A 27949-nucleotide genomic window follows, 5' to 3' on the forward strand; every position below is an offset into this window, starting at 1 on the left:
CTGCTGCTGCAGAAGGGCATGCCTTGTTCAAATCCATTTAGGCAGCCTGATAATAGGTGCATTTTTAACAGCAGCTGGGCAGACAACCCAGAGTCAGGACTCGTGAGAGGCTCTTGGTTTTGCTTCTCCACCTGCTTGGGCTGAAGGGCCACATTTTAGCCTCAGGTCCCCCTGTCACGCAAGGCCAAATCTGGCTCGAGCTTGGCCTGCTGTTGAGTTTCCTCTCCCCCACTGAGCTCCTCTGCCTACAGCAGCAGGGTTATCTCTGCCACTCTGGGCAGCGCGTTTGGATGATGGTTAACAAGAACACTGAGTCAGAGCTTATGGCTGTGATGGGATTTAATATAACGTTTGTTTGTAAACTGACAAATATTGGCTGAAAGTGCTTGCAAGGGAGGGATCTGTGACTCAGTCAGGCTGCCAACCCACTCTAACCAAACAGCCACAACTGGCTCATCCAAGCACTTCAGGGAATGCAATATTTCAGCCTCAGGACCAATTGTTTTTATGCCACGCAGCCCTGTTAAGGCGCATGTTTTAATTGTGTGGCTCGCTCAGCTTGCCACCATCTTGTGCTTCTTGCTGTGGTCCTGGTTCCTCTCTTGTTGTAGGATCCCGCTCCCCAGACACAACCGCAGGGATGCCCCTGCCTCTCCCGTCTCCTTCCAAGCAGGTGCAAGCTCCATGAGGGACCCAAAAACTGAAAAGAGACTGAGCAATGCTTGGCAGTAAGAAAGGACTGTGGGGATTGACTCCAAAGGGGTTGCTGGAGTGACCCAACTCCCAGCTGCAGCTTCATGCATAGTCCTTTAGCATCTGAGCTAATGCAGAGTTTTAAGGTGAGGCTCTCTGAAATGAGGTGGTGGGGAGGGTACACCCATCACCAAATCTCTCAGGCAGCAGCAAAGCATCTCCATCATAACAGATCCACTGGAGAGGAAAAGCCCTGAAGTTTTGTACTATTTGCTGCAATTTTCACTTAGTTTAAATGGTGCCTGAAGTTTTTGCATATCCTTTTCAGGGTCCTTTTGAGTTTAAACTCACTGCATATTCCTGTAGCAATACAATTTCCTTTCGTCAGCAGAGCTAGCTTCAGCTGTTGTCGGGTATTATTATACCTCGCTGCTTCCTTCCTCTCCCATCAGTCCCTCTATCCTGGAGTTAAATGTCATTTATAGTTTGACCTATTTGACTGCTAGTCCCTCTGTACCCCAGAATAGCCCAGAAAGACAGGTAAGTTCATGGGGAAAGGGACATAAAGTGGCTACATTTTCTGCAGCACAAAAGAACCAGACCCCCAAAATCTCGCTGATAGATATGACAGTAGCACAGGACATTTAGGACAGAGTAATTTGGGCAGAACTGCACGGTATGACTGCTCACACTTGGCAACGTGGGTAGCAAGCAATCATCCAAGTGGGCGCAGATACCACTGCAAAATGTCACTGCTGCAGTGAAGGTGGTACCCTTTCTGAAAAGAAAGAGGCCTATCCTCACCACATAGGAGATATAAAAGCTAACACTTTTTATGAGCATTAACTTTTTCTTTTTTTTTTTTTTTAACTAAACAGAAAACAAAGACTTACATGAAAAGTCTTTACCAGCATTTTGCAGTGTGCAAAGTTTTTCGGTGGACTGGTAACTATTTCAGTGAAATCAGAAACATCAAAATAAAAATGATCGTGAAAATGTCCTTTAAATCTGAAATGAAATGATGGCGTCTTTGTTTGCTTGTTTTCTTCTATAGCTTGTTTGTTTTTTGAAGTTACTCTTGTTAATTGTCCTGCAGCCATGGTATGTACCAGATAGCCAAGAAAGCTGACATGGGGAAGTTATATACAGCATCCTTGTGACCTTTTTGCAGTGAAGATACATATCTGTCCAATAAAGCCCAGGCCAAATGACAGTGACAGCTGCCTTGTGGCATCCAGTTTGAATTGAACAGGTTTGCTCACAAGTCAGGAGCAAGTATTTCATTACAGACTGTGCACCAAGACCAGCATAAGCCCCCAAAAGTGAAACTTTCCCTCAGCAGCTATGGAAACTGCCCCGGTGGACTGAGATGCACTTCACAGGCTCCTCCTTGTCTCCTTGCTTTGACTTTCCCGCCTCCTGCAAGCTGTCATCCTCTGTTGGCATTTGCATGTTGGTGTAGCACTTGCAAGGGAAGAAAACCTCACTTCATCTCTCAGGAGGGATTCAGGGTGTTATGGGAACTGAGCACTCGAAGAACGAGGGGCGAAGGAGCATGTTTTTTCTGAGGAAAGGTCCAAAGTTGCCTGCGTGGGAAGATGCTCTTCTGTCAGGGAAAGAGCCCAAGTCACTGCTGAAACGAGGACTGCGCTATGTCAGCTTGAGCCTCATAATGAAAGGGATGACCAGCACGCCTGACTTCTTGTGGGGACTGCCCGAGGTGCAGAAACTGAACCTTTCACGCAACCAGCTGGTGGTGATTCCTCCTTCACTGGGGAAACTGGACAGGCTGGTAGTGCTGAACTTGGGTGGCAACTGCCTCAGGTGTCTGCCTAAAGAGATTGGGTTGCTGAGGAACCTGAAGGTCTTGTTTGTCAATATGAATTGCCTGACAGAAGTGCCAGCAGAGCTCAGCTTGTGCAGGAAGCTGGAGGTTTTGAGCCTGTCTCACAACTGCATCTCGCAACTGCCTTTGAGCTTCACCGACCTGACAAGTTTGAGGAAACTGAACCTCAGTAACAACCGCTTTGTGCAAATTCCCCTCTGCATTTTTGCACTGAGGAGCTTAGACTTCTTGCACCTAGGGTCCAACAGGCTTGAAAACATCGCAGAGAGTGTCGAGTATCTGGTCAATTTGCAAATCTTTATCGTAGAGAATAACAACATACGCACCCTGCCACGGTCTCTCTGCTTCGTCACTGCTCTGGAGTTACTAAATGTCGATTACAACGCCATACAGACTCTCCCGGATGATCTCTACCTGCTGCACCGGCTGCCACGCATCGCGTGGAACCCGATGGACAAAGGCCTCCACATTGCCCACAACCCCTTGTCCCGGCCCCTGCCCGAGGTCGTCGAGGGGGGGCTGGATGTCCTCTTCAACTACCTCAGGGAGAAAAAGGAGCACAACTGAGTTTCCGCTGAGCTTGGGATTAAGCCTGTCATCAAGACTCAGTCATAGCAGAGCGCTTTTCTGCACAGGCATTTCCACTTCATAACGCTCGGATTTTGAAGACTGTGGATGGCTTTAGTAACAGTTGGAGGAAAGCAAGTAAAGTATGATGGTCTTGATTAAGTGTGTGAAGAGTAAACTTTCTAAAAATAGCCACATCTGTAACCTTCAGTGTGGGTCTGCTTGGGTGTTTTTAGGAAAAAAACTCCAACAAACTTGTGATAAAATGTTTGCTCTTCGTTTGACAGAATCAAATTAAGGCAGACTGCTGGAAGTGCAGAAACGTGTATTTGCCAGCTATTAGGTTGGAGGAATATTAATATAAATTGGATTTACTGTATGTGATTGCAGTTGCACTTTAACTCCTGCTCACTTCTTCATACACAGATAAACCACTACATAAACAAACACTGCTATCTAAAGTGAATCTCAAGGAAAATGTTTAATTTACTTTTGGGAGTGAATATATCCCGAGCTATATTAGCTCACAGACAGTATATTACTGGCCAGTTCAATACCATTTGTTGTTTACCCCACAGCTGTGCACTGGCCTCTATAAATTACAGGTGAAGATTGGTGTCGATGAGGCAATTTCCCAGTTCTTTGGAAGAAGACCCCAAACTTTCCCAAAGCCCCTAGTTCCCCTCTTGAGACACGCAGCCTTTCCCACGGAGCCTCCTAGGACGCCGACAGCGGTGCGTCACATCAGCTGGGAGCAGCGTCCATATGAAGCAGAGAAATGAACGTGGGTCCTTATTCCCTCAAACGAACACTGTCAGATGAAGTTCCTTGTTACTAGATGAACAACTGCACTCCGTTCCCTTTCCTGCATCCCTGCAATCGGAACTGTGGAGTAGCTTTACTCAGGAGGCAGTACATCTCCTAAAGGTGAAATATTTCTTTCAGGAAAAGCAGCATCAAACCAATCATCGGCTTAAGTAAAAGCTTCAAAAACAAATACTTATTTCTGTGATTTTCAGTATCAGCCAGTAGCATAAAAGTCAGGTCTTATGTGGTTTCTAATATTGATCTTCTGTGAATGTCCTTCATCAAAGTTTTATCTGGTAATAAAGAGACAGTGTGAAAGAGCTGTTAACAATTTATGCAACCTGGTTTTTTTGTTCCCTCACACCAGTGTAAAACAGAAGCAACTCTGTTGAAATCAGTTGAGATAAATGCTTGTAATGGCAGTGTAAGAGGAATGAGCCTGTAATTCTTGAGCTAATTAAGAGTATTCAAAGCTACTTCTAAAGTGCTTCCTATCTTATGTCAAATCTCAGGAATCAATGATTACTTTCTAAAACATAATTTGCTCCAAATTACGGAAGGCTGTGGAAGGCCAGTCCTGCTTCTAGTGAAGTTAATGGACAACCCCTGGCTGAGGGAAAAACTCTTCAGCAGAGGTAGAAGCAGCCTGATAACAGCAGACAATTATGTAATTCATAGCTACATGCAAGCAAATGCAGCACCTTTGGCCACGCTAACGTTATCAGTGAGGTATTAAACGTAGCAATGAAGAATCAGTGCTCACAGAATATTCCACTGTGGGGCTGCTGACCCTGATATTCTATTATGTTGGATTGTTTTGTGTATCGTTTGTTATCTTAATCGAGAATTTCAGTGTTACACCCAGGAATCACAGTTTCCAAGTCTGCAGTCAAGGACAAATCTTATGTTTCTAGCAAAAAAGAAACCTTTTTGAAGGGCACATTTGCTCGAGCATTAAGTAAACCAACAAACAAAGCAAGTAAATAAACACCAAATCAGGTTTTTTGTGACTTTTTTTACTTAATATATGTTTCAAATGCAAAGATATTTTATGTGTAGCTTTACATGTATTTCTGTCACCTGTGCAATGAGATCTATAGCAAAGTTCCAAGTTTTTTAATGAACAATACATCTAATAAATTAATATGTGATTCAATTAGCGACAAGAAATAAATCTGCAATTATTTATAGAAATACCAACAGATAATTCTTGAAGGGGATTAGGCACAGATTATTAACTTTTCTAACTGTCCATTTCATATCCCGAAGAGTGGCGTTCACATAAACACTGCAGTCCCACAACAGTGCTTCGCAGGAAAATTAGATGCCTATGACATTAATCACCTGAAAAGATTTTCCACATATCAGTATCCAGGATTATATGACACCAGATAGCCTCCAATGTGATCTGATTAGAAGAGGTATGCACAGTAATTTACATGGAAGATGTGAGACTGGACTGTGTGTGTTCATTAGGATACCACTGCGGAGGGTGAGCAACAGTGAATGATTCAAGAAAATGGTCTCCAGGCAGGGGATTAAAAGGCAAATTTGACATAATCAAATGCATCTGGAAAAGCAGTTATAACACGAAGTGCAATACCAATAATTTAAAATTCAATTATTCAATTGAATAATAATAACCTTTTACTCAAGCTAATAAACCTTTGTAAGCATACGAAACACATAAAAGTCTCTGCCTTTTTAAACAGAATAATAAAATTCATTGAATAAATGGTACTTTAATGTATAATTCAGATTCTACCATTAAGAAGATAATTTCTACTGAGCTGCTTTAGTGTTTCATTCCTCAATCAAAACCCTTATAAATAGCTTTCTCAGAGATACAGAAAATGATCTCACATGACTAAAGGTAGTGTTCTGAATTCTTCGTGTAAAAAGAAGACTGTATATAGCACTGTTAACGTATAGAAATATGCATGAGAGGCAAATAAAGATGTATGTATTTGCATCTGAGAGGGAGCACGACAGAGAAAGTAAGCAAGAGGCGCAGGAGGGAGATAGAAAGCATGATGTCACATGCTGGCCCTAGATTTGAGCAGGGCATTAGCAAAGAATCAGTGGATCTCAGCATTGTCATCTGATATTAGCTGTACAGATGACAGGGGAAAAAAGGAGCTGAAACGCTGTAGGAACTGTAGTCATATCTCGTAATATATGACGACAGTACCACTTCTATGTGTGTATTAAACAATACGATTTTGACATATAATCTTTCAGAGAACTATATGTGGAATGTTACACTTGTTTCTAGTACTCACTGAAGTTTTCTCATCCTAAGGCTCACAGCAGCATAACTTTTGATGTGTCTATTATTTTTGTTGTTATTGGTGGTGGTGTTCTTCAAAGGAATGGAAAAAGTGGGATCCACTTGTGGGAAAGGATTGTCTCTTGGCAGGGTGACTTTTCTATGGCTATCGCTCAGAGAAGCTCTCAAAGACCTTAGAAAAATTCTTGATGTGGACAAAACAAAGAGCAAAGCACAAGAATGAAGTAGAAAGAACATAGGGGTCAAACGGTGGGGATAAATGTAATATACAACAGGGCTATACAATTTTTTCCCAGCTATCATCAAATACACTGGTGGTACATTTGGTGAGGTAAACAGATTCCATCTATTTTTATTTTAATTTGAAAAGAAAGCTGCATTCTGTGAAAAGTTTAAAGTCTAGTCCACAAGCAAAGCCTTTGAAAACTGGAAGGTTTCAGGCTCTTGGCCTAACCAAAGTTAGTGACTTCAACCTTTGACTGAAAGGAACACATTTTAATCTGAAATGTTGCTGTAACCTCTCTGGAAGTTAAAGCTGAAATGTGTTGTACCTACTGCTCTGGGGCTACTGGCCAAACCTGCCACATGGGCAAACTTCCTCATGCTGCTTGAGACCAGCGACTTCCCAAAATCCATTGCAATGTCCCAGCAGCCCCGTGGGGCACTCATGGGCATGTAATCTGGCCAGGAACACTGGCCTGTTATGTGAGCGAGGCAGCAACAACCTACAAAGACCAATTTCCAAGATGTACCAGGGTGGCATTTCAAAACAGATTTTTTCAGATTCCAGCTGAAAGCCCTTGAAATTCAGAATAAAGATTTTATGATTATTATTTTGGTCAAAAAATAGGTCAACTTTTTTTTTCCAACTTGCCAATATTTTCTCCATACTTTTCTTCATTTTCATCAGAATTCTTCTTTTTTTCTCAAACTCAGAAACAGTTTCTAGGCATTTTTAATATAAGAATATGCATTCTGCAGTTTAAACTTTTTAGGATGTAAATTAATTCATTTCTTATTACTATTCTGTAGCTTCAGGAAACCATATCTTTCAGTTAATATTTTTAAGAACTTTACAGTCATCATTTAAGTGAAGGAGGATGCATCTAAAAAGTATTGCATTGATCCTGGAGAGATTTGAACACATTCTTTACTTTGCTAGGCCAGCATATTACTTGAAAAAACATATCACAGCATATAATTTCCACAAATAGAAAAATCATTGATACTTCAGCTTATTTCCTTAACCAAAGAAAAAAAGAAGCCTCAAAGTTCTTCATTACATGAGAGATAAATAAAGGTAAATAAAGAGAGATAAAGAAAGAAAGCAAAGGAAATGAATTAATCATCTGGTCAGCATGGTTTCACCAAATTCCAGGGGCAAATTTGCTGCACAACCTTCAGGCAGCAGCTCTTAAGTGATTCAAGGAGTGTTTCAGACTGCCTTGCACAGTTCTGTTAAGTATAATTAATATGTAAGAAAAAAATTCTGTAAAAATAACAATATATAACAATTTCTAAAATATTAAGAAAATAAGCATATTATTATGTCACATGTGTTTCTGCAGTCCACACTTGTGGGAGCTGAAATCCTGAAACAGTTACAGCCAAAGGAAAACTTCTGCTGACTGTAGAAGGGCCAGCATTTATGTGAGAATATATACATTTACCATTTTATATATGGCAAAAACAAAATTTAAAAACTCAGTAGGCATTTAAATGGGTATGAAGCTTTAGATATATTGGGACAGAAGTACACTTTAATACTCATATGTTGAGTAAATCTGAAAATCCTTTTATAAAATTGCATAATCCTTCCTCTGTACTAGTAAGAGGCAGAATAATTACAAAAGATGAAAAAAGAAACAGTGAAACAGCTCTCCTTAGAAATGTATTAGGTTATCTGAACACCCTGAATATTCCAAGAGGAAATCAAATTCATATAAAGATTTTTTAAAAGTGGAAATTACGTACGAAATGTTTTTCTCCCTCCCAGCAATCCAGAGAAAAGTAGACTGCTGACATTATTAGTTTTAAATTCTTTTTTCATCCCCAGCCCCCATTGATTCCATGCATTTATCTGTGGTGCAACAAGAGCCAACAAGCCCTCAAAAACCATCCCTCAGCACTGTCTTTTGCAGCCCAGCAGTACCAATGGTATGGCCGCCTACCACATGGAGTTGCTTTGCAGGGTTTAGTGACAAAACCTGAAATTTATCCTCCAATGTATGTGGAGTCACGCCATGCATGGCTAAAAAGGTGGTTTCCAGCGAAGCAGGAAGTGTAGCAACAGCTTCAGAAAAGGTCACTGCAAATTGTGCTGCCTCAGAAAGTGAGCTTACCCAGGCAGATGGAAAAGATGGCCAAAGGGCAGAGCTTTATGTTTTCCTAGGACTCAGAGGAGTTTCAGACACCGTAAATTCATTGATGGATAGCCTGTTTTTAATTTCCACTTCCCAGACATTAAAAAAAAAAATATTTCTTTTTTCTTCTTTGATACAGCTCTTTGAGGGAAATATATGTTTCTCCATTTTCTTCCCGCTCTCCCTTTGCGTCATGTGCGTATTCACAAAAGCAACAAATCGCTTTTCCTCTCCTGCAAAGCCAATGTTGCCAGGTCCGGGTGGGCATAAAAATGTATTAAGGGTCCAATCTCTCACCTGCCATGCAAGGAGGGCAGGACGGGGGAGGCTGGCAGGCTCCACAACGACCAGTGATGAAATGGGTAACCTACCCAAAAAAGGTGTCGTGCTCACGACACCAACTTTATGCACCTGCCTTAGAGGTTTCAGGCAGTGGTTAGCCTCCAGACACTGTGTCCATGGTTGATGGAGAGAGATGGATGCCTTACTCCTGGGAGGCACTGGGAAAGGATTGCTGCTGAAGTGCCCCGTGTTGTCCCGGGGTCTCTCCCTGCTGGCCAAAGAGAGCCCCAGGACATCTGCAGCCTAATTTAGGCATCTGAAGTAAGGTCAGTGAAGCTGTAGGGTACAAATACCTTCCTTTGCCTGGCCTTGCCTCTGCAGCATGTATGCACACGACAAAGCACTGTCCCTCAGTATAGTATAACATTCAGACTTGCTGAGAAGGGTTGGAAGATACATCAGAGAAACACCAACACACTTACAATGCCCTGTGCCAAATGCTTTCAATGGCAAGAAAATAATTTCTCCCTAGCCATTAAAATGCTCCACCTCAAAACAGGGGTAAGCAGGACACATTTAAAAGAAGTCATTGCAGTTTTTAGAAATGTCATTCCAAAATCAGCTAAAAGAAATTTCCAAGTTTGTAACAGCAAAGTTTTACAGTAAAAAATTGCTTCCATCTAGAAAACAAAGTTATTTGCATTATACTTTCCTTGCTTGTTCTTTGTCCTTTTTGTTTTTGAAAACATAATGGAAGTCTCTCTATCTGTATATGGGGTTTTGTATTGGTCCATGCATGTATACATATTTTCCCTATAGGGGACAACAGAGGCTATTAGTGGTTCCTAAATTGTTTGCCTGTGTAAGCAGACAAGTCTCTCTGGCATAGAGTAATATAGTGCCCTGTGAATGGCATTGATGGGAGAGCTGAAGAATCCAGAAGAATAAAAACCTTCATTTGGGAAATTCATTCAGTCGAGTGTGACTTGGTTAAGATAATGGCTTTCCATAGCCATTTTTTGTGCACAAGGGTCCTGTATATCTTTCAGCACACACACCTTCTCTTTCCAGTTGGAAAATAACACTGTAAAGAATAGATTGCAATGTGGTGTTTGTGTGTTCTGTCCACATACAAATGAAGTTACAAAGATACTAACCTTGAATTCAATTAATTAAAAAAATAATCCCTCTGAGCACGTATGTGTGCGCATTTGTGTATGCATATGTTTGGAGGTATTTGGGAGGTTTTTACAATGTTTTGCAATGTAGCATCTGAGGAATACACGTAATCTGACTGAAAAGTAGCATATTCCACTGCAAATAAAATGCTGGTAATTTAGCATCAAAACAGGACTTAAAACACATGGTAAATTATGTTGCTTTTGAATTTCTTGTACATTAGTTTTTCTGGGTGTTTTTTAGTGTTAGATATCACAAAGTTCATTGGGACTTCTATTAAGCAATGTGGGGATTTAAAATATGGAAGAATTTGGATTCGGTCTTTTTTTTATTGACCAATAATCATACAAGCAGATACATTCAGTTTTTGTTAGTTACTAAAAGTTTAGTAGCTTTTGCAGTGAACTATTTGAAATGCATTCTTTAGCCCATCAAAGAAGAAAAGAAGTTAAATTCTACACAGTCTGATCCATCTAAGAACATTTATAGATCTGACACCAAACAATACTTTTGGAGTTCAGTTTGGCCCGTATGTTTGTAGAAGGCTCAAATGGAAAAGTTTAGAGAATTTTCACACCCAATTGTCTGGGCTGCTCCTAGAGACAGGGGATGAAGCACAGCTGGTTCAAAATTTAGTTTAACTTCAGAAGAACTTTAGTAGTTGGTTGTTTATCAAAAGCTGATGTATAGGTTTTAACCCTCCCCTTCAATCTCCATATTTTATTTGGGTAAGTTAATATAACAGTCTTTACTATGAGTCTTAATAGCCTCTTCTTACACCGTGTGAAATCATAAAGCCAGTGTCTCACAGACTTCAGGTACTACATTTTCTAGTCCTGCTTGGAGGACCAGAGGTTGCTCTGGTCTAAATGATCCACCAGGGCTTGGAGAACAAAAAGCAAATGAATGCTCTTAGACTTGGTAAGTTTTCAGTTTCGCAAAGCCCCTATCTGGGATAGATTTGATTTATTTCTCATTTGGCTCAAAGTTATGAATTTACAGCAGTGAAGATGTTTCATCTTCCTTGGACTGGCATGAAGACATTAGAGTGTATGGGTGAGAAAATTCATCCAGCATGTCCAAATCCTCATAAGGACTAGCCTTAGGGGAGGATGTGGAAATTCACCAGGGACACAGAATTCTCTCTGGTGTATCAGGTGTCCATTAGAGAGGCTATTTAATGTTCTTTAGCCAGGCTAATATGTTGCAAAGCAGTGACATTTCAAGACTTATCCGTGAAGATAATAGCTCTTCTCAGTAAGTAATTTTCACATTTACATCAATTTAGCACAGTCTAGATTTGGATAAAGATAAGCATCGCTTTTCTCTTGCTGGTGTTGCCAGGGTGATGAGTCACCAAACTGGGATTTCTGCAACAGTCCCCCCTCTCTCTTGTACTCCTCAAACCAGCGGTTGGCTATTCTGAGGAGGACCTAGGCTTGTGTGCATATTCAACAACAAATACACAGCAGAAATACCCCACATTTGTCTTGCCGCAGTTCATACTGGTAACAGTATATTTTAAAATATCAGATAAATAATAAACATAAGGGGGGCAAGGGGGAAAAAATTGCCACTTTAGAGGCTAGACATCTAGTCACTTTAGTAAGAAGCCAGGACAGCTGATGTACAGTTTTTTCTATACTAGCTATCTGCATTTTCCCATTAATTCCATTGCCTTTTTCTTTTCATTTGTCCTTCCTCCTTGTTTTATTATGTTCTCTCTTTTCTGTTGCTGCCCACTCTCCTTCCTTTTTTGTGTTTTGCCTCTTTGTTTCTTATTAACGAGTTTTGACATTTTTAATTAAAGTTGACTGCTTGACTGATGCCAGTTCAACCCTTCTTTTCTGAATTTGCCCTCCAAAACAAGTTAATCGTTAGCAGAGGCCTGTCTTCATCAACTACACAGGGGGATAACAAAAAAAAAAAAAAAAAGAAGAAAAAAACCCCCAACAAATAGACTAAGTGAAAAATGGGGAACAAGCCTCAGGAAGCAGTAACTAGCCTGAAGAGCAGAATATACTCTGCCCTTAGTGGCATGTTTCTGTACCCCTGTAGCTCATAAATCCTCTGTCTCCAATACAATTCTAGGTGGACATTTATGTTAACCAACTACTGAAGGGCTATTGTAAGTGTTAAAGACATAGGAAAGCATCTATGCACAACTGTGAACAAACAAGAAGTCCTCTCTTCATCTGACTTATTCTCCAGAGGTCCCCTCCTGTTCCCAGTGAAGCTCCACATAAATTCACTGCCTCTGTTACCTGTATTTTGGAAGTGAGATATTTTGGTCCCCCTGGTTGTTATGTTGCTACAGAATGATTTAGAAACATATAAAAGCAGGAACAGATTCTCTTGTCTAGCCCCATATTTTGCCATGTGCTGCAGACAGTGAGATTTATGTCTAGTTCTCCATTTCTGCTGTAAAAATATGCTGGCCTCACTCCCTTTCACCAGTGTGTAATACACTCCTACTCTTTGGTGTCAGTCCTTTAAAAGGGAAGCTGCAGTCTGAGGCTAGAGCAACGATGCATAGCCACAATTACAGAGAGCGGTAACAATTATGCTGTTCACAGAGATGTATTCCCTTTAGGTTCAGGACAGAAGGAAAAAAGATCGGATAAAGAAAGGGAAGACAACACGATCCAGTAAAGTAGCACCAATTTACTTGCTTGGTTTGGACTGACCTAGCTGATGTGTATGTGTGGTGTGAAGCTCAGGACTGCCCTGCCGTGACTGTCAGGCAATTTTTTGGGGGGGGGCTCTCCTTGTATGGGGTACTCACCCCAGCAAAGCAGGACCAAGGGAACTGCTTCTACAAGCCTCACCTCCCATTGAGTACAGTGGGAACTGTAGGCTTGCAGAAGCGAAGAGGGCTGGACTCAGTGTACACAGGTCGTTGTCATGCTATAAGATATGGTAACAGCATAATAGTATAACTTATCTACTAGTTCTGGCTGAAAATAATGTTGTTGCTTACTGCTGGGTGCCTGAAGGTACATCCAGCTCCATGGAAGGTGGTGCTGCATCAGTTTTGCATTTAAGGGAAGGATACAAAAACTCATCTGCCTCTGAGGAGAACCTCCTGTTTCAGGATCCATAGAAACTCAGAGATAGATCTGTGTCCTGGTTTCAGCTGGGATAGAGTTGATTTTTTCTTCCTAGTAGCTGATATAGTGATGTGTTTTGGATTTAGGATGAGAATAATGTTGATAACACACTGATGTTTTAGTTGTTGCTAAGTAGTGCTTACACCAGTCAAGGACTTTTCAGCTTCCCATGCTCTGCCAGGTGCACAAGAAGCTGGGAGGGGGCACAGCCAGGACAGCTGACCCAGGCTGGCCAAAGGGCTATTCCATACCGTATGACATCATGCTCAGTATATAAACTGGGGGGAGCTAGCCGGGGGGCAGCGATCGCTGCTTGGGAACAGGCTGGGCATCAGTCGGTGGGTGGTAAGCTTGTATAGTGTATCACTTGCTTTGTATATTATTATTTTATTATTATTACTACTACTACTACTATTCTATTTCATTTTACTTCAATATTAAACTGTTCTTACCTTAACCCACGAGTTTTCTGACTTTCACCCTTCCAATTCTCTCCCCCATCCCACTGGGGTGGGGGGAGTGAGCGAGCGGCTGTGTGGTGCTTAGTTGCCAGCTGGGGTTAAACCACGACAATCTGAAATGACTATGACAATCAGTTTTAAAGTCCCTTCTCAGCCTGACACTACGAAACATAAATCAAACCACTGTACAGTATCAGTGAACAAATGCAGTTAGAGTATTATTACATAAAAGCAGGCAAATAATATGACTAGAAGGGCATTTTAATACATTATACTCGTTACTTGGTAGTTTGATGTCAAATATATGAAATATTAAGCAAGATATAATAATCCCTCCAGTAATGTAAAAATGTTCACATTTTTAATCTAGAGATCTCACTGATGAGACATGATTGTTCAACATCCTAGAAGGCAGCTTTCTAAATTATGCTATTCCCCATGGCAAGTGAAGGACAGATCACAGACTTAATGGAAGGAGCATTTTCGTTTTCCCTGTTGAACAATGGGATTTACATTTCATCCCTCCAGCAAGCAGAGTTACTCATGATACCTTCTAAATTAGTACCACCTCATAAGTTGCACCCAGGGTACCTCCTAAATTAATAAGTAATACATTTAGGAATCCCTGAAAGGCTTATTATCTCCTGTCTCATATATCAACAGCACTGTATATAATTTCTGACACAGTGTGCTCCCCCCTTCCTCTAGTGAAAGATTCCCATAGGTTAAATAGGGCATTGTAGAAGTCCATTTCTGGCTTCCCATTATACTTCTGTATCTGCAGAGGAATTAAGGCTAACTGCAAAAGAATCATTCCCCTGGCCTTTCAGTTTATGTGCTTTCGTAGCTGCAGAATAACAGCACAATTGCTGGTCCATTATGTTATCATTTCTATTTGATGGTATAAAAGTAAATGCTATATTCATAGCCCCATCTCCAGATGAAAGAGAGCTGTCATTCCAAGGTTAGGATATATGCTTCTGTATCCCAAGCCCTCCTGGCTGTTTTAGATACCTACGCTGCTGCAGTCATCTTTGAGCTGCTCATGCACCTCTGTGTCACCACTCAGGATAGCGGCAGGAATCAACACAGGGAGAAAAAATGCTGATATAACAGTTGCTGTTGGGAAGTAGCTGCTCATTAATATGCTCTCAGGCTGTCATACTTTGAGATGCTGGTCAAAGGTGTTTGCAAAGCTGGAAATCAAGAAATGCTCACCTCTTCAGCCTTGTCTGCGCTAAGAATTTAACTCATTGCTGACAAAACAGCTCAGCAGCTGGAGTAGCTGGAGCAGCACTCACACAGGTTTAGCCAGAGCATGGAGATACTGCTAACGGCTTAATACATCCCCCCCAACCCTCGTCTGAGTTCCCTCAGTCTGCTTCTAACACAGAGCATGCCTGTGGCATCAGGATCCAGTTGCTTCAAAAGGTTTCGTTCGCTTAACATCAGCATGAGATACCTTCATCCCAAGTAGAGGGCTGCTGGCAGCAGAAAGCTGTTTCTAGGCGAAGTGGATCCCTGCAGGCATTTGCTGTGACAAAGACGCCTGAGATCGGGCACGGCCATCTCTGGCAGGGGTTACAGCGATTCCTCACTTCCCTGAGACAGTTCCCATGGCTGCCATTTCCAGCAGAGGCCTCACTGAAGCTCAGCTACTTTCCCTCAGCAGGTGTAAGGCAGAGCAAATGCTGAATCTTCTGACTTCAGAAGGAACATCCATCACTTTATTTATTTAGTTTTTATTGCGCTAGCTAGAATAACTTGCCTCTATGAGCTTTTAATTGTGTTCTTAACTGTAGCTAATAAGCATGGCACAAAGATGCCCATCATCTTCTTGGAAATGGGCAGGCAAGAGTTTACACAATAGGAGGGTGGGAGTATTTTTCAGACTCACAAGAAGACATATATTATATTTCTTTTTGGAGATACCTTCCAGCTGCTCAGTGAGGTGACAAAGAAACAAATCCATCTACAGACTCTCTGTTACTTCCTTTGTGAATAGCCACCATTTACGTTATAAACATTTTAACAAAGACACATTGAGCTAAATTTAACCCTATGACTTTGATGAGTTTAGTCCCTTGACTTTGTGGAGGAAAATACAGAGCTGAGTCTTGTTTTTGATTAAGCTCACGAGTACAAAGAACTCTCTCAAAATTCGCCACTGTGGGACCTCAGCCAGCAGAGGCCCATAACCAAATAATGGCAACTTGTTATCACTCTTTGATTATAAGTATCTGTTGGCTAAATATGCACAAAATGAGTATCTCTTATTTTTAACAGATAATCTTGTTGCATCTATTTTTAAAGAACAAAGACTCCACTCTCCATTTCGGAAAGTCCCACTAACTAACTTAAATATGGTAGATTGAATTCCAGAATGACTAAATTCGATTTGTAATGAGAATCAGATCAACAGATTTTTCTTATCTCAATGCAAATGTCCTTCATCTACGTGAATTAGGAGTCTCAGTCAACTCTGAGTTGACTCTCACAAACTCCCAGAATTCAATTTCCTGAGCAGGAGACAGTATAGATTAGTTTGATTTATAATAAATTTCAACCCTCCCAAGGTAGATACTGCCAGCAGTGTCTCCTCTTTCAGAGCTGTAGATCTTAAAATATAGGAGTCAGATACTGAGGTTAATAATTAATGTGAAGCCTCCAGATCTTATAGCTATTCCAATCTAAAGTAATCATATAAAGTTCCAAGAAGCCAAAAAAGAGACAGAAAGAAAGTCACAAGAAATGCATCCTTGATGCAGCCTATGTGTGCTGAGGCAGTGATTCAGGTACTTTAGTGATGGAGTGTGCATTCATTCATTACCAGTAGAGATCGGGATTCATATTTTGAACCCATGCAGGAGCTGACTCCAGTTCTTGGAGTTCAGCTCTCTTCATAGCAAACACTTCATCACAAGTTTTATCGCTTTCTGAATTTCAAATTTATACCCTTGATTGCAAAGATCAGGTCTGCAATATGAAACATCTCTGCACTACCACAGAGCATCTGTTGCCCAGAATCCCACACTGTCTAGTTCCAAAAGCCTCGCCTCCACGCGTTGTTAATGAGTCTAGGAACAGCAGCAAAGGACATAGAGGACAGCTTGGAAATCTGCAGATTAAGAGAAAACCAAAGTTTAACACCCACAGCAGACAAATCGCAGGGATTCTGTAGCACATGTGTAAAAAGAATAGGTGTTTGAGCAATGGTCTAACAAGGAAAATGAGTAGATGCTGGAGTATGTTAAGAATAACCTTTTGCCTATAAATATTTTTAAAGAGGGATGTCCTAGTATGGGGAATTTTTTTAATGGGACCTATTAAATATAACACCCCCTGGGCTAACAGTGTTAGACTATCCATCCTGCAAAATGTCCTTAAGGAGTAAGTTGAGCATCCAGAGGGAAGTCATAGGCCAGACTTTTGGGGACAGACATTTTAATAGGGCCTGTAGCAATAGGACAATGGGTAATGGTTTTAAACTAAAAGAGGGTAGATTTAGACTAGATATAAAGAAGGAATTTTTTTTACAATGAGAGTGGTGAAACACAGGAACAGGTTCCCCAGAGAGGTGGTGGTAGATGCCCCATCCCTGGAAACATTCAAGGTCAGGTTGGATGGGGCTCTGAGCAACCTGATCTAGTTGAAGATGTCCCTGCCCGTGGTAGGGGAGGTTGGACTAGATAAACTTTAAAGGTCCCTTCCAACCCAAAACATTGTATGATTCTATGATGCTATGACAGGGAATCACCTTATCAAAATTCCATTCCTACCATGTTCTGGACACGTTTTTGGGGAACTGTTCAAATAAGTAAGGGTGTTTGAATAGAGGCTAAAAATATTAGATGCATAAACATGGATGTGTGGGTTATGGAATTAAATCCACCAGAATTGTGCACAGAGTGGCTACACCTGTATTTTATGAGTTCTGTCAGGTTCAATCTTTAGAAATGAGTTTTGAGAGCTACTGATGAAAGACATTACAAAAATTCATAATATTGATTGGAGTTTTCTGTTATAATTGCTGTGAAAAGAACTGTGCATATGGATTGAAACCGACAACAGATTTGCACAAGTAACAGAAAGCCCTTTTACAAGGTGACAGAAATACATCATAGAAAAGAGATTGGACAGCAGCTGTTTGATTGCTTGCACATTCATGATGTATGTCTTGCTGACAGACTGCTTTATAGTGGACTGATCCTTCACTGTGTGCCTGAGCACAGGGTCCTGCTATGCCAAGAAAGAGAAAACATTTTTTTTTTAATGGGCAATGTCTCTAATAAGGACAGTCCAGAAATGTTTTTTCAGGAGGCTTGTAGACACATTTGGATACAAAGGCTGGGCCGGAGGAAAGTCTGGGTTTCATCCTGCTCTCCTCAGCTCAGTGCTACATGGAGGCTCTCAGATTTGCTGCCATTGCTGCAGCAGAGCAGGAGACAATTAAAATCAGCTTGCTTCCACAGGGGAGTACGCGGCAGATGGCACTGTTGCTTTAGCAGTCCTGCATCAGTTTCTTTTTCCCTTTGTAGGAAGTCCCATGTACAATTTTCCTTCTACCCTCCCTCCTTCTGTGGGATTTTACCCCATTTTCTGTGATCAGGTCCATCCACGCCCGAACACAATGCTACAGTGCCGGGGTCCCTCGGTGCGAGCATCGTCTCCTGGGCAGCCCGCATCCACCCCACTCCTTGCTTAATACCACACCGATTTCTAGCAGTCGCTTTATGTAGGGAAAACCATGCATTTGCATAATAATTTATTCCCATTGGTTCCCTTGTATGCCCAATTTAATTAGTTTGTAACATTTCAGTAGTGTTTTCCTCAGATGTTAATAACATGTTGGGGAAGCTGAGCACGTTTCTGGCATGTCGTTTCACTTGCAGTGCACACGGACTTTTATCTCTTCCCATAACTTTGTCTCAGCGATTTTTTTTCATTTGGTTTTTCATGCTAGATGCCTTGATGCTTATCTCTGTTCATTTTATAATTCTTATGCCAAAACATTTTTTAAAAGGCTAATATATCTGGGTTTCCCTTACCCCTTTATCATCAGTCATTTAGATGTTAAATTAGTTTAGACTTTCCTAGATGTGTTTTAATTAGAGAGATACTTGTTTATTTACCACTAGCTGCATATGCATGAGCTGGCTTTTTAATGCAGTCCTATCCTGAAAGCTCCTGAAAGCTTCCACTAAAATCAACCGGCATCAAGGCAACTGGAAACTTATCAGAGATTTACTCATTAAAAAAATAACTGAGGAATTGCAACTGCTTTATGTGTATCCTGGCAAATGCTGACCCAAAGGGGACTCTGCTCTGTTAAAAAGCATAAGCTTGGTGACAAAATGTGTAACCCTGAGGTGCCTGGCCATCTTTGTGGAAACTGAACTCCACCATTTGACACCATTTCTGCAAAAAAAGGTTTTGATGTTTCAGATCAGGGAAGTGAGTGTCCTACAAGGGGAACGGGAGCTGCCTAGTACAGTTAATAGGAAACCCTGGGCACAGAGGGTTGTCTGGATTGCACCCCCTAGCTCAGGTCCTGGTGCCTGAACCGAAGTTGCAGGCAAGATCTGCTGTGCCCCAGGTAGGAACCTTGTCCCAGGGCAGCAACCCACATTTCTTCTTTGCTTGAGCTGGACATGAATCACTATTTTTCTCTAGGACATGGGAGGAACTTGAGGTGTGGGTGCTGGCACATACTTTGTATTTGTCTGAGAAGTAGGAAACATTCCCTCCGGGCTGAGATAGTTCATACCTATTTTTGCCTCTTCCTGTGGGAGTGGTGGAATAGTAGAGAAAGAAAAGTGACTTTCATGGACTATACAATATCAAAGCAAGCCTGACTTGAGATCATGGAAGTTAGGGTGCCCTTAGGTGGCTGAGGCATTGCTCTTCTTTGGACCCCAGCTTCCCAGCACTTTGGGTCAAACAGGAGGTACTTGGTAAAGGCGCCACCAGGATTAAGTGACTGTTGAGTCCCGAGTTCACAGTCATAGTTCTGAAATTAGGCACTAAATCCTGTTTTGGTAACTAAAGTTATGTCTACGCTGTGGAAGTCAGGAGTTCTTCCCACCTTCCCTTTTCCTTGAGGAAAACCATAATCAGGTACTGCTGCCATTTTGAGACAAACCTTGCTGTCCATCATCCTTTTGCGGAGTCCCTTTTTGGCCTGAGTTTCTTGAAGGGTGATGCAGTGAAATTCAGCATATCTCAGTCTAGATCTGGAGGCACAAGGATTACTGAATGTACTACCTTCCTCATTACTTTTGCCTCGTAGCTTTGAGCTAGAAGCATATTTGAGCCCCAGCAATTTAAGACAGACAGATTTTTGTGTCCCTCTGAAACCCACATGTATTCCAGAATTATAAATCTAAATCAGCCTTAAGGCAAGAATGATAAAACATAATCATTGGGGATGTACATGGGAGCAATGGACTGGCTGAGTCAGAAACGCCCATGACTGTGGGTGCAGGGGCTTCGTGGCTGCCAGGACAATGGAAAGTATAGGAACTGCTCATTCGGCGTGAAATCTTAAAAGTCTGTGGTGCCCTTTTGTCACCCTGTGAATGTTCCGCCCTTTTGTTTGTTAATTGACATTAAGGGATTTAAAGAATGAAAGACCTATGGTTAGGTCCTCCCTTCAGTTTTCCTAGAAGCGCAGGATTGTTCCTTACAGCACAGAAACATTCATCCTCTTCAGGCAAGAAGTGTTGCCCTTTTGGTTTGTTTCTGGATGCATTTAACATAAAAATTAATCTTACTATGAAAGCAATCTCAAGAAAAAATTGTGAGTGCGTGTTTTCTAGGAGAATGAACACGAAAGAAAAATCAGGCAAAACAAAGCAAAATAAATGCAAAAACTGTAGATTGAATTATGTAATCCTTACTCACATGAATATTAACTGGAACTATCCACATGAGTACATGTTGCAAAAGCAAATCAGTATCTCATAGGCTTGCTTTTGTTTGAAGACAGCTGGAAAACAATGTATTATTTAATGACATATGCATGTTAATACAAATTGTATACTCTCCACTAATCTAATACTCATGAAATGAGCACATCCATCATGGAAATTAAACAATAACTTCTTACTTGAGCAAATTCTGCAATGAATATGTTACAAAAATAATTAAGAGATAATGTCAATTGGCTAGAACTTTATCATAAGAGAATATTCTCCATTTGTGAGATTAAAGAAGCCCAAGACAAATCACGGACAGTTATAAAATAAAGTCACAGGCACGTTTTTTCAAACTATATTCTTTGACAATATTTTGTCATAATGTTATTGTTTCTAGTAAATGAATTGATTGAAGGATGCTTTAGACAGCTGACTGACAATTGTTCTCTGTAACGTTTTGGAAAATTCAGTTCTTGATTAGCTTCAAGAACAATTTTTTTTTTTTCCTCATAGCCAATAGTCAGCTCTATCAATAAAATAATAATTTCTTATTAATGTGCTATATATTTTTGAAGAAGGAGGCTATTTAATTTCTTTATATAGCCAATTAGACATGACAAGACATGCTTTGAATACATCACCACCCACTCGTTTCTTCAGCAATGTCCATAAGAAAAGAATAAAAGAAGCATTTTCAAACATCAAAAAACCTCTTGCTAACGTTTGGTTTCAAAGACAGGAAAAGGTCGGTTTGGTTCTTATTTAATCTCAAGCTTTTCCTTGGAGCAGAAAACATTGATATTTTCATTCCTCTTAGGTACACTGGATTTTGCCACATTTTCTTCATATTGGCTGAATAGAGTGCCTCATGTCCTGCACTACAAAGACAGGCAATGTTCTGCAAAAATACAAAATGCCTAACAGCCTCTGGGAATTTGTACAGAGTTGGAAGCCAGGGTTTAACTCCCAATTCTGCCAAGTCTTGTTTATGTTTCCTAGTTCCCAGCCTTTGTTTAGACCTACAGCTACCATTCTAGCTATCAGGTTTTAGTCCCTGGTTTTACAAATAATTTAAGAGAAAAGTTGCACAGGTTTACTTCAGATAGAGATGGAGCCAGAAATCCATATTCAAATTGTCGAAAGCCCTGCTGTGATCAGACAGTATAACACCATGCAGAAGTCAGAGCACTGGCTATGAGAAACACAAGTTCATTTCTCTGCTGTAGCCTGAGAAAATCAAACTTTCATTTTTCATCTCACAGAGAATCCTGCTACATGCTCAATTTAAGCTGATTGCACAGAATAGCTAAGGAGAAACAAAGCTGGAAAGCCTTAGCACTTGTTGGTGAAGACATTTGATCTTGAACAAGAGTTTCACGCACCTGTAAGAGCCATTAGCAAGAAACCTCTTATGTAGGTTTCCTCACCTCACTTCTAGGTGACTATGTATGTGCTTCTGCACGTACAGGTGGGCTCTTCTGTGCTCACTTTTCATCTTCTCATTTCTTTTTGTGTGTGATGGTATTCCTTCAACAGCAAGGGGAAAGGGACATTGCACCCCAGATTAGTTATGAGCTAGTTTATAAGCTAGGCCAATCACTCCTTTATTAGGGTCACAGCAGAGGAGAGAGTTGAACCTTGGTTTCTAATTTTCAAAGTAAGAGCTTTCAGCCTTAGGGGTACGAATGGAAAGGGAGCAGCATAATCTCTTTTTAAGGAGAACTAGTGAGAACTCTAGGTTGTGTAGACAGGCAGCTCTGGCTAATGACAACTGGTACTTTCAGAGCCCATCTACCGCATGAAGCTCCTCACACATGGGGAGCTGGTAGGCACAAGTCCCAGCAGCTTGCGGAGTTTTCATGTCTCAGATCTGATGAAGGTGAGCTCCTGCTGATTGCTATTTGGACTTCAACGCAAGCTGAAGTTTAGATTCAAGCTGAAGCAATTATTACCTTTTCCAGATGTTGTAAATGTTCTGATTGATGATATAAATGCCATTAGCAGTAAGGAATTATGATTTGGGTGAGTTTTTTTAGATAGCAGTGGCAGTTGTAGACAATGAATGATTTGACTCATTATTTTTACTTTGACATTGTCATTAACTGTAGCTATAAAAATGCATTTTACCTCTTTTAGAATACAGACCTAATCTTGCTTTCATTTAAGTTAATGGCTAAATTGCTATTGATTGTGGTGGGAAGAGCTCTATGCCCCTATGTATTTAACTGCTGTCATGTAATTGCTTCACTGTATGGATCAGTGTTTGTAATACAGGATTTAAGTTAATAATCCTTTTTATATTGCTATATATGTGAAAGGCAAACTTATAATACAGAAATAATATGGTCAGTGTTGGCAATATGAAAGATTAAATCATACAACTTGCATTTTCCATAATAAACATGCAGATTGTAATTAGAATTAGAACTAAAGTGAGCACTGTCTATGAATTTATCTTAACTCACAAGGATTATCTTCTGCTTTATAAAGTGAATGTAGCTTTTATAAACTGAAAAGAAATAATAAACTTCCAGGTTGATTGAAGCTGTCAGAGTAACTGGGGCAAGTTAGAGCTTGAAGCCCATTGGTGAAGGAGGTTTTAAAAATATATCCTTGCTTATCTTAACCCACATTCTGCCTCATTTTATAGGCTCAGGGCTTCACCTCTGCAGAGGAAAAGATGTGGTACATCATGTTTTGAAGAACATAAGAAGATTTGATAGAAGTCTGGAAGTAAGGACATACTTTCATGAAAATGCAAATTTAAGACTGCATGGATTTTGCTCCCATCTCTTAAGCAACCATCTTGGACCATCTTCTTTTAGAAAAAACACCTATTGCAGGTAAGTTCATTGTTATCAGTTTCGATTCTGAGTTTTCTTGAATCAAGAAATACTTCTGAATTTCTAACAGGCACGCAAAATATTTAGTAATGTTGCACAAGGCCACTGCAGTTTACGCAATATTATTTGTGTCGTCAGAGCAAGCGTATATTTGGCATCACAAACCTGAAATAATTTATTATTGAGGTCATAGGGCATTAGTAGATCAAGTGTCTGGTAAGAGAGACAATATTTCTCTGTTCAGTTTGCTACATAATAAATACACTGTCTAGTAGATAAAGTGGAATCAGAGTATAATTTAGTCAACATAAAAGAACTAAATCACACTGGAGCTCCTTATCTAGAGACTTCCATAGCTAAACCTCCCATTTCATGAGACGGAAGTAGCTCTGGTTTATGCTGCCACTGCCAAAACAGAGGACAACCACACAACACTGAACTACTCATTAGTACAGACAGCAGTTTACCAGCAAAACCACTCAAGCACATATTTACTAGGGAATATCAGGAGCTATTATTCCCACCCCTTTTCTGTAGCCCAGTCACTACTCACATGTTCAGTCTTTGCTGCAATTTCACTTGTGCCCTGCACTGGGGAACGCACTTCAAGAAGCACCCCTGAAGAAAATATTTGGTTGTACCCATGAAATGAATGACCTCCTCCTCTTGCCCCTCATATAAATGTAGAAGGTGAAGGTGCCATAGGATCATGCAAGGGTGGGGTTGCTGGATCTGCTTACTGCTCCCTGTGTACTTGAGTTTGGGGGTGCTGGTTTCTGTGGACATGCTGCTTAAAAGTAAAACACATCTCTGATGCTCTCTGGCTTGCATATATGTCTTCAAGTAAGTAATTACCCAGTCAAAAACTGGTAAGGACCACAGAGCCAGCCTTTATTAGAAGTGTGTATGTCTAATTGCAAAACATAAGCCTCTGAGATGTGACCAAATCAAATTTCCTCCCTCTCCCTTTCAAAAAAAATTGTTTTCTCAGCAGTTGAAGAGCTCTCACAGCAGAGTTGGGAATGCCTCCCTTTCCCTCCCTTCCCCCCTCACAAAGCTGTAGACTGACAATTAGGGCAAGTCCTAAGACATGAGACACTCTCCAAGCTTGGGGGTGGCAGGGAGGGTATTGCTTTTGAGAAAACATCTTCTGCTTCCACAAAGAGCTCACTAACCTCTATGCTAATGTATAAAGAGACAATAGATAAGTGTTCTCTGCCTTGTCTAGCTCTTTCTGAAAGAAAGACTGTCCATACCCACTTTCAGATGGTGGCAGGCTGTAAACCCTGTGAGAAGAGAGGAATATGAGTGCTCTCTATCCACTTTTCCTGTCTCAAGGACTGCAGACCTAAGGCACAGCTCTGCTCACAAAACTCTGCTCTGTCTCCTGGCATAGGCGTCTCTCTTCTCATATCCCAGATCCACATGCTTACTCCACTGAGAGCCTACAGGCAGCTCCTCACTGTATTTCAAAGAGTAAGATGGAATTAAGGCTCAAAGTTTCCATGCCCCAAACCAAACTGTCAGGATGCAAAGCTGCACTCAGACCCAGCATTTAATCAATCTCCAGAGACTGACAGGGCAGAAAACACAGATGTCCCCTGCCTCCTGGTGTCTGGACTGACCCACTCCATACTGTTGCCTTAAACTTCCTTTCTGGATCTGGATCATTACCTACTACTCTTCGGAGTGCTTGCATTAGCCAAATTAGCTATATGGATATGAATCAGGAGTTTAGGGCAGTGATATAGAAACAGTTTTCTAATTCTAATTAGTTCTGCTCAGTTTTATAGGATTTTGTAAACTTTTGCTTTTCTTTCATCCTGGACAGTTAAATGTCCCTTGGAATAAATCAGTTCAAAGAAGCATAGGATCATGGCAAGGTTATATCAGAAGGGACTTTTGGAGGTCAACCAGTCCAACCTCCTGCTACAAAGCAGAAGTGATTTCAAAGTCAGATCAGGGTTGCTCAGGGCCTTTACCTGTCAAGCTTTAAACTCCCCAGTGGTGGAGTTTCCACAAACTTTCTTGGCTCCAGGACTTAAACACTTTTGCTGTAAAGAAAAACTTTTTTTATATCTAATCCGAATTTCCCTGGATGCAACTTGTTATTGTATTTCACTTTGTGCCTCTGAGAAGGGTTTGGTTTTCCTTCTCTATAACTCCTCCTTAGGCAGTGGAAGGTAGTTAGCTCTCCCCTTGAATTTCTCTTCTGCAAACAAAGCAACCGCAGCTCCCTTTCCTCATGTGTCATGTCCTCCAGCTGCCAGCCACCTTGATGGCCCTCCACTGAACTTGGTCCAGCTTGTCCATGTCTCTCTTGGACTGGGTGGCCCTAAACTGAGTACAGTATTTCATGTGCAGCCTCTCCAGTACCATATAGAGGGGGATAATCACGTTTCTCAGCTTGCTGGCTATGCCTGTGCTAAAGCAGCCCAACAAGAGGTCCACCTCCATTGCTGCAAGGGTGCGTTGCTGACTCCTGTGCAATTTGTTGTTCACTAAGGCCTCAAACCCTTTTCTGCAGAGCTGCCTTTCCACCAGTCCCTAGCCTGTGCTACAGCATAGGATTACCCCATCTTAGGGGAAGGATTTTGAATTTGCCTTTGGACTTCAGGAGGCTCCTGTCAGCCCATTTCTCCTGCTTGTGCAGCCTTGTGTGAGTGTCAACTGTGTCCTTCAGTGCACTTATGTCTCACCTTAATTTAGCTCTAAGCATGAGCGTGCTGGTTTTGTTCATCTATCAGGATGGTGATGGACTTCATTCAGGGCATGTTAAATGGTGTCGACCCCAATATTGCCAGTTTACTTCAGTTAGGCTTTCTCATATGCCAGCAAAACCTGAATTTCTTTGGGCTCTTTTTTCTTTGGTTTGGTGGTGGTTGTTATTTTACCTCTACAGTTCTAGCAGGAATTCCATGGAAGTGTTTCTGCCATCTTTATGATTTATAAAAAGCAAACTTACTTCTGCATTACATTTGACCAAAACATCTGTCTAGCAGAAACATAGCAGTAACAGTAGCAGTGCTAATGCTACTGAGTAAGATATAGTTATTATTTTCTTTAAGCTCTAATCCTTAAAACAGCGTATGCCGAAGTACATTTCAGTGCTTTCCAACAAAAATAAGAAAAAAGTTCCCTCCTTACTAAAATGGAACATGAGGTATTTGTGGAGGGAAAGGCACTCAGTAGAGGCAGCTAAAATGTTTCCAGAGGAAATATTTTCCCATAACAGCTGACAACTCCTGTCCACCTGCCTTATCTATTGAGATCGCAGCAATAGGGTCAATTGTATATTGCATTTTTTAATGAATTTCTAATTCATTCTGCAAGCACACACACAGGCATGCACCCATATATGTGCATGTGTGCTCACACTTCTCTCTTGTTCTCTCTCTCTCTCATGTATTTTTTGTTTCTTGCAATTGCCCTCATATATGCTGAATTGTAAAATGATTCATTTTCTCGGTTTAGTGCAAAACTACTTTCCATTTAGTCTTACTAGTCTATTCAAACCTTTTGGTTTTGGATACAGAGGGATTTTAATTTTAGTTCATTTTTGCTGTTTTGGAGGAAAAAAAAACTTCTCGCAAGCTATTATTTTCAGCTTTTAACTATATAATAATAATATGGTTTACTTTTTTAAAAGCAAAAGCCTAAAGCTTTTTTCTGATTTTGCATAAAATAAACTTTCTGCTTTCTTCTCCCTCACAAAGCATAAGAATTGCAGAACTCCAAAGGTATCCTCTGCTGATACTGGTTTTGTTTTCAGTTTCCCTCATTCAAAACCATTTACATCTGCAGACTTCAGCATCTTTATCACCCACATTTCAGAAACTCTTACTGCTGTCTCTAGAGGTTGTCCCCATTCTCACCGTGGGAGAGTTAAAAGGTATGAGAAATCATATACCATTAGCAACAATGCAGACTCTTGTTTGCAGAACGCTTAAGAGGGAGATGGCTGAGGAGGAGAAGGATGCTCTCAGCCATTTCTGCAGGTACCCAAAAGAACGGCAGAATTGCTCAGCACAGGCTGCGTGCTTTGTGCTCTGTTCATACTAAGCATGCCAGGACAGTATGCAAGGCTTTATTTCCCCCCCTTTTTTTTTTTCAGTCTGTGGACATAAATGATTTAAGGGTTTTTTTGTTTGTTTCCAGGAGCAGGTTTGAGATCCTTGCCTAATTGGTAAAGCCAGCAAGATTTCTAGGATTTCCAGCAACAGCTCTTGAGTGCTGGTTGCTGACTGTGACCATCTTGGAGCTCCTCAGCAGCTGCCTCTTCCCAGTGGACTGCTCGTTCCTAGAGCAGGAACATGGCTTTTGCAACATTGAAAGAACAAAATTCCCCCTCCTCCCCTCCTTTATGGGAATTTCACAATGTGGTATTTAAAAGCTGAGTGACACTCACTTAACCCTAGTGAACTGATTTTTGTAATGGTTTTATTCTTCCAGATCGCTTTTGCAATGGAAAAGACTAATACTGTTTCAGACTGAAAGATGAGACTTTCTACTGTATCTTCAAACTGAGAGTGGGTAGTGCAGCCAGAGGGTTTAGGGGCATCAAGAATGCTAGCAGTAAAAAGATGGCATG

At 40.9% G+C, this 27949-nt stretch overlaps 1 protein-coding gene across 14 annotated transcripts in view; it reads left to right on the forward strand.

Annotated features, from left to right (window-relative positions):
* Positions 1–27949, forward strand: part of LRRC30 (leucine rich repeat containing 30) — a 55090-nt gene that overhangs the window by 20460 nt on the left and 6681 nt on the right. For 10 of the 14 annotated variants that reach the window (XM_087756218.1, XM_087756227.1, XM_087756251.1 and 7 more), the window contains one exon: positions 1790–5149. In XM_087756218.1, the coding sequence (XP_087612344.1) occupies positions 2210–3106 (897 nt within the window). In that variant the 5' untranslated portion in view covers positions 1790–2209 and the 3' untranslated portion in view covers positions 3107–5149. Of the gene's footprint in view, positions 1–1747; positions 5150–5182; positions 5266–23165; positions 23359–27516; positions 27696–27949 lie in introns of those variants that run through there. The other 4 variants (XR_015704536.1, XR_015704526.1, XR_015704537.1 and 1 more) reach the window with 4 other exon arrangements.

This window comes from Nipponia nippon, unplaced genomic scaffold, assembly GCF_047370975.1.
Source record: "Nipponia nippon isolate SJK-2023a ecotype South Korea unplaced genomic scaffold, ASM4737097v1 scaffold_1, whole genome shotgun sequence".
In the NCBI taxonomy this organism is placed as follows: domain Eukaryota; kingdom Metazoa; phylum Chordata; class Aves; order Pelecaniformes; family Threskiornithidae; genus Nipponia; species Nipponia nippon.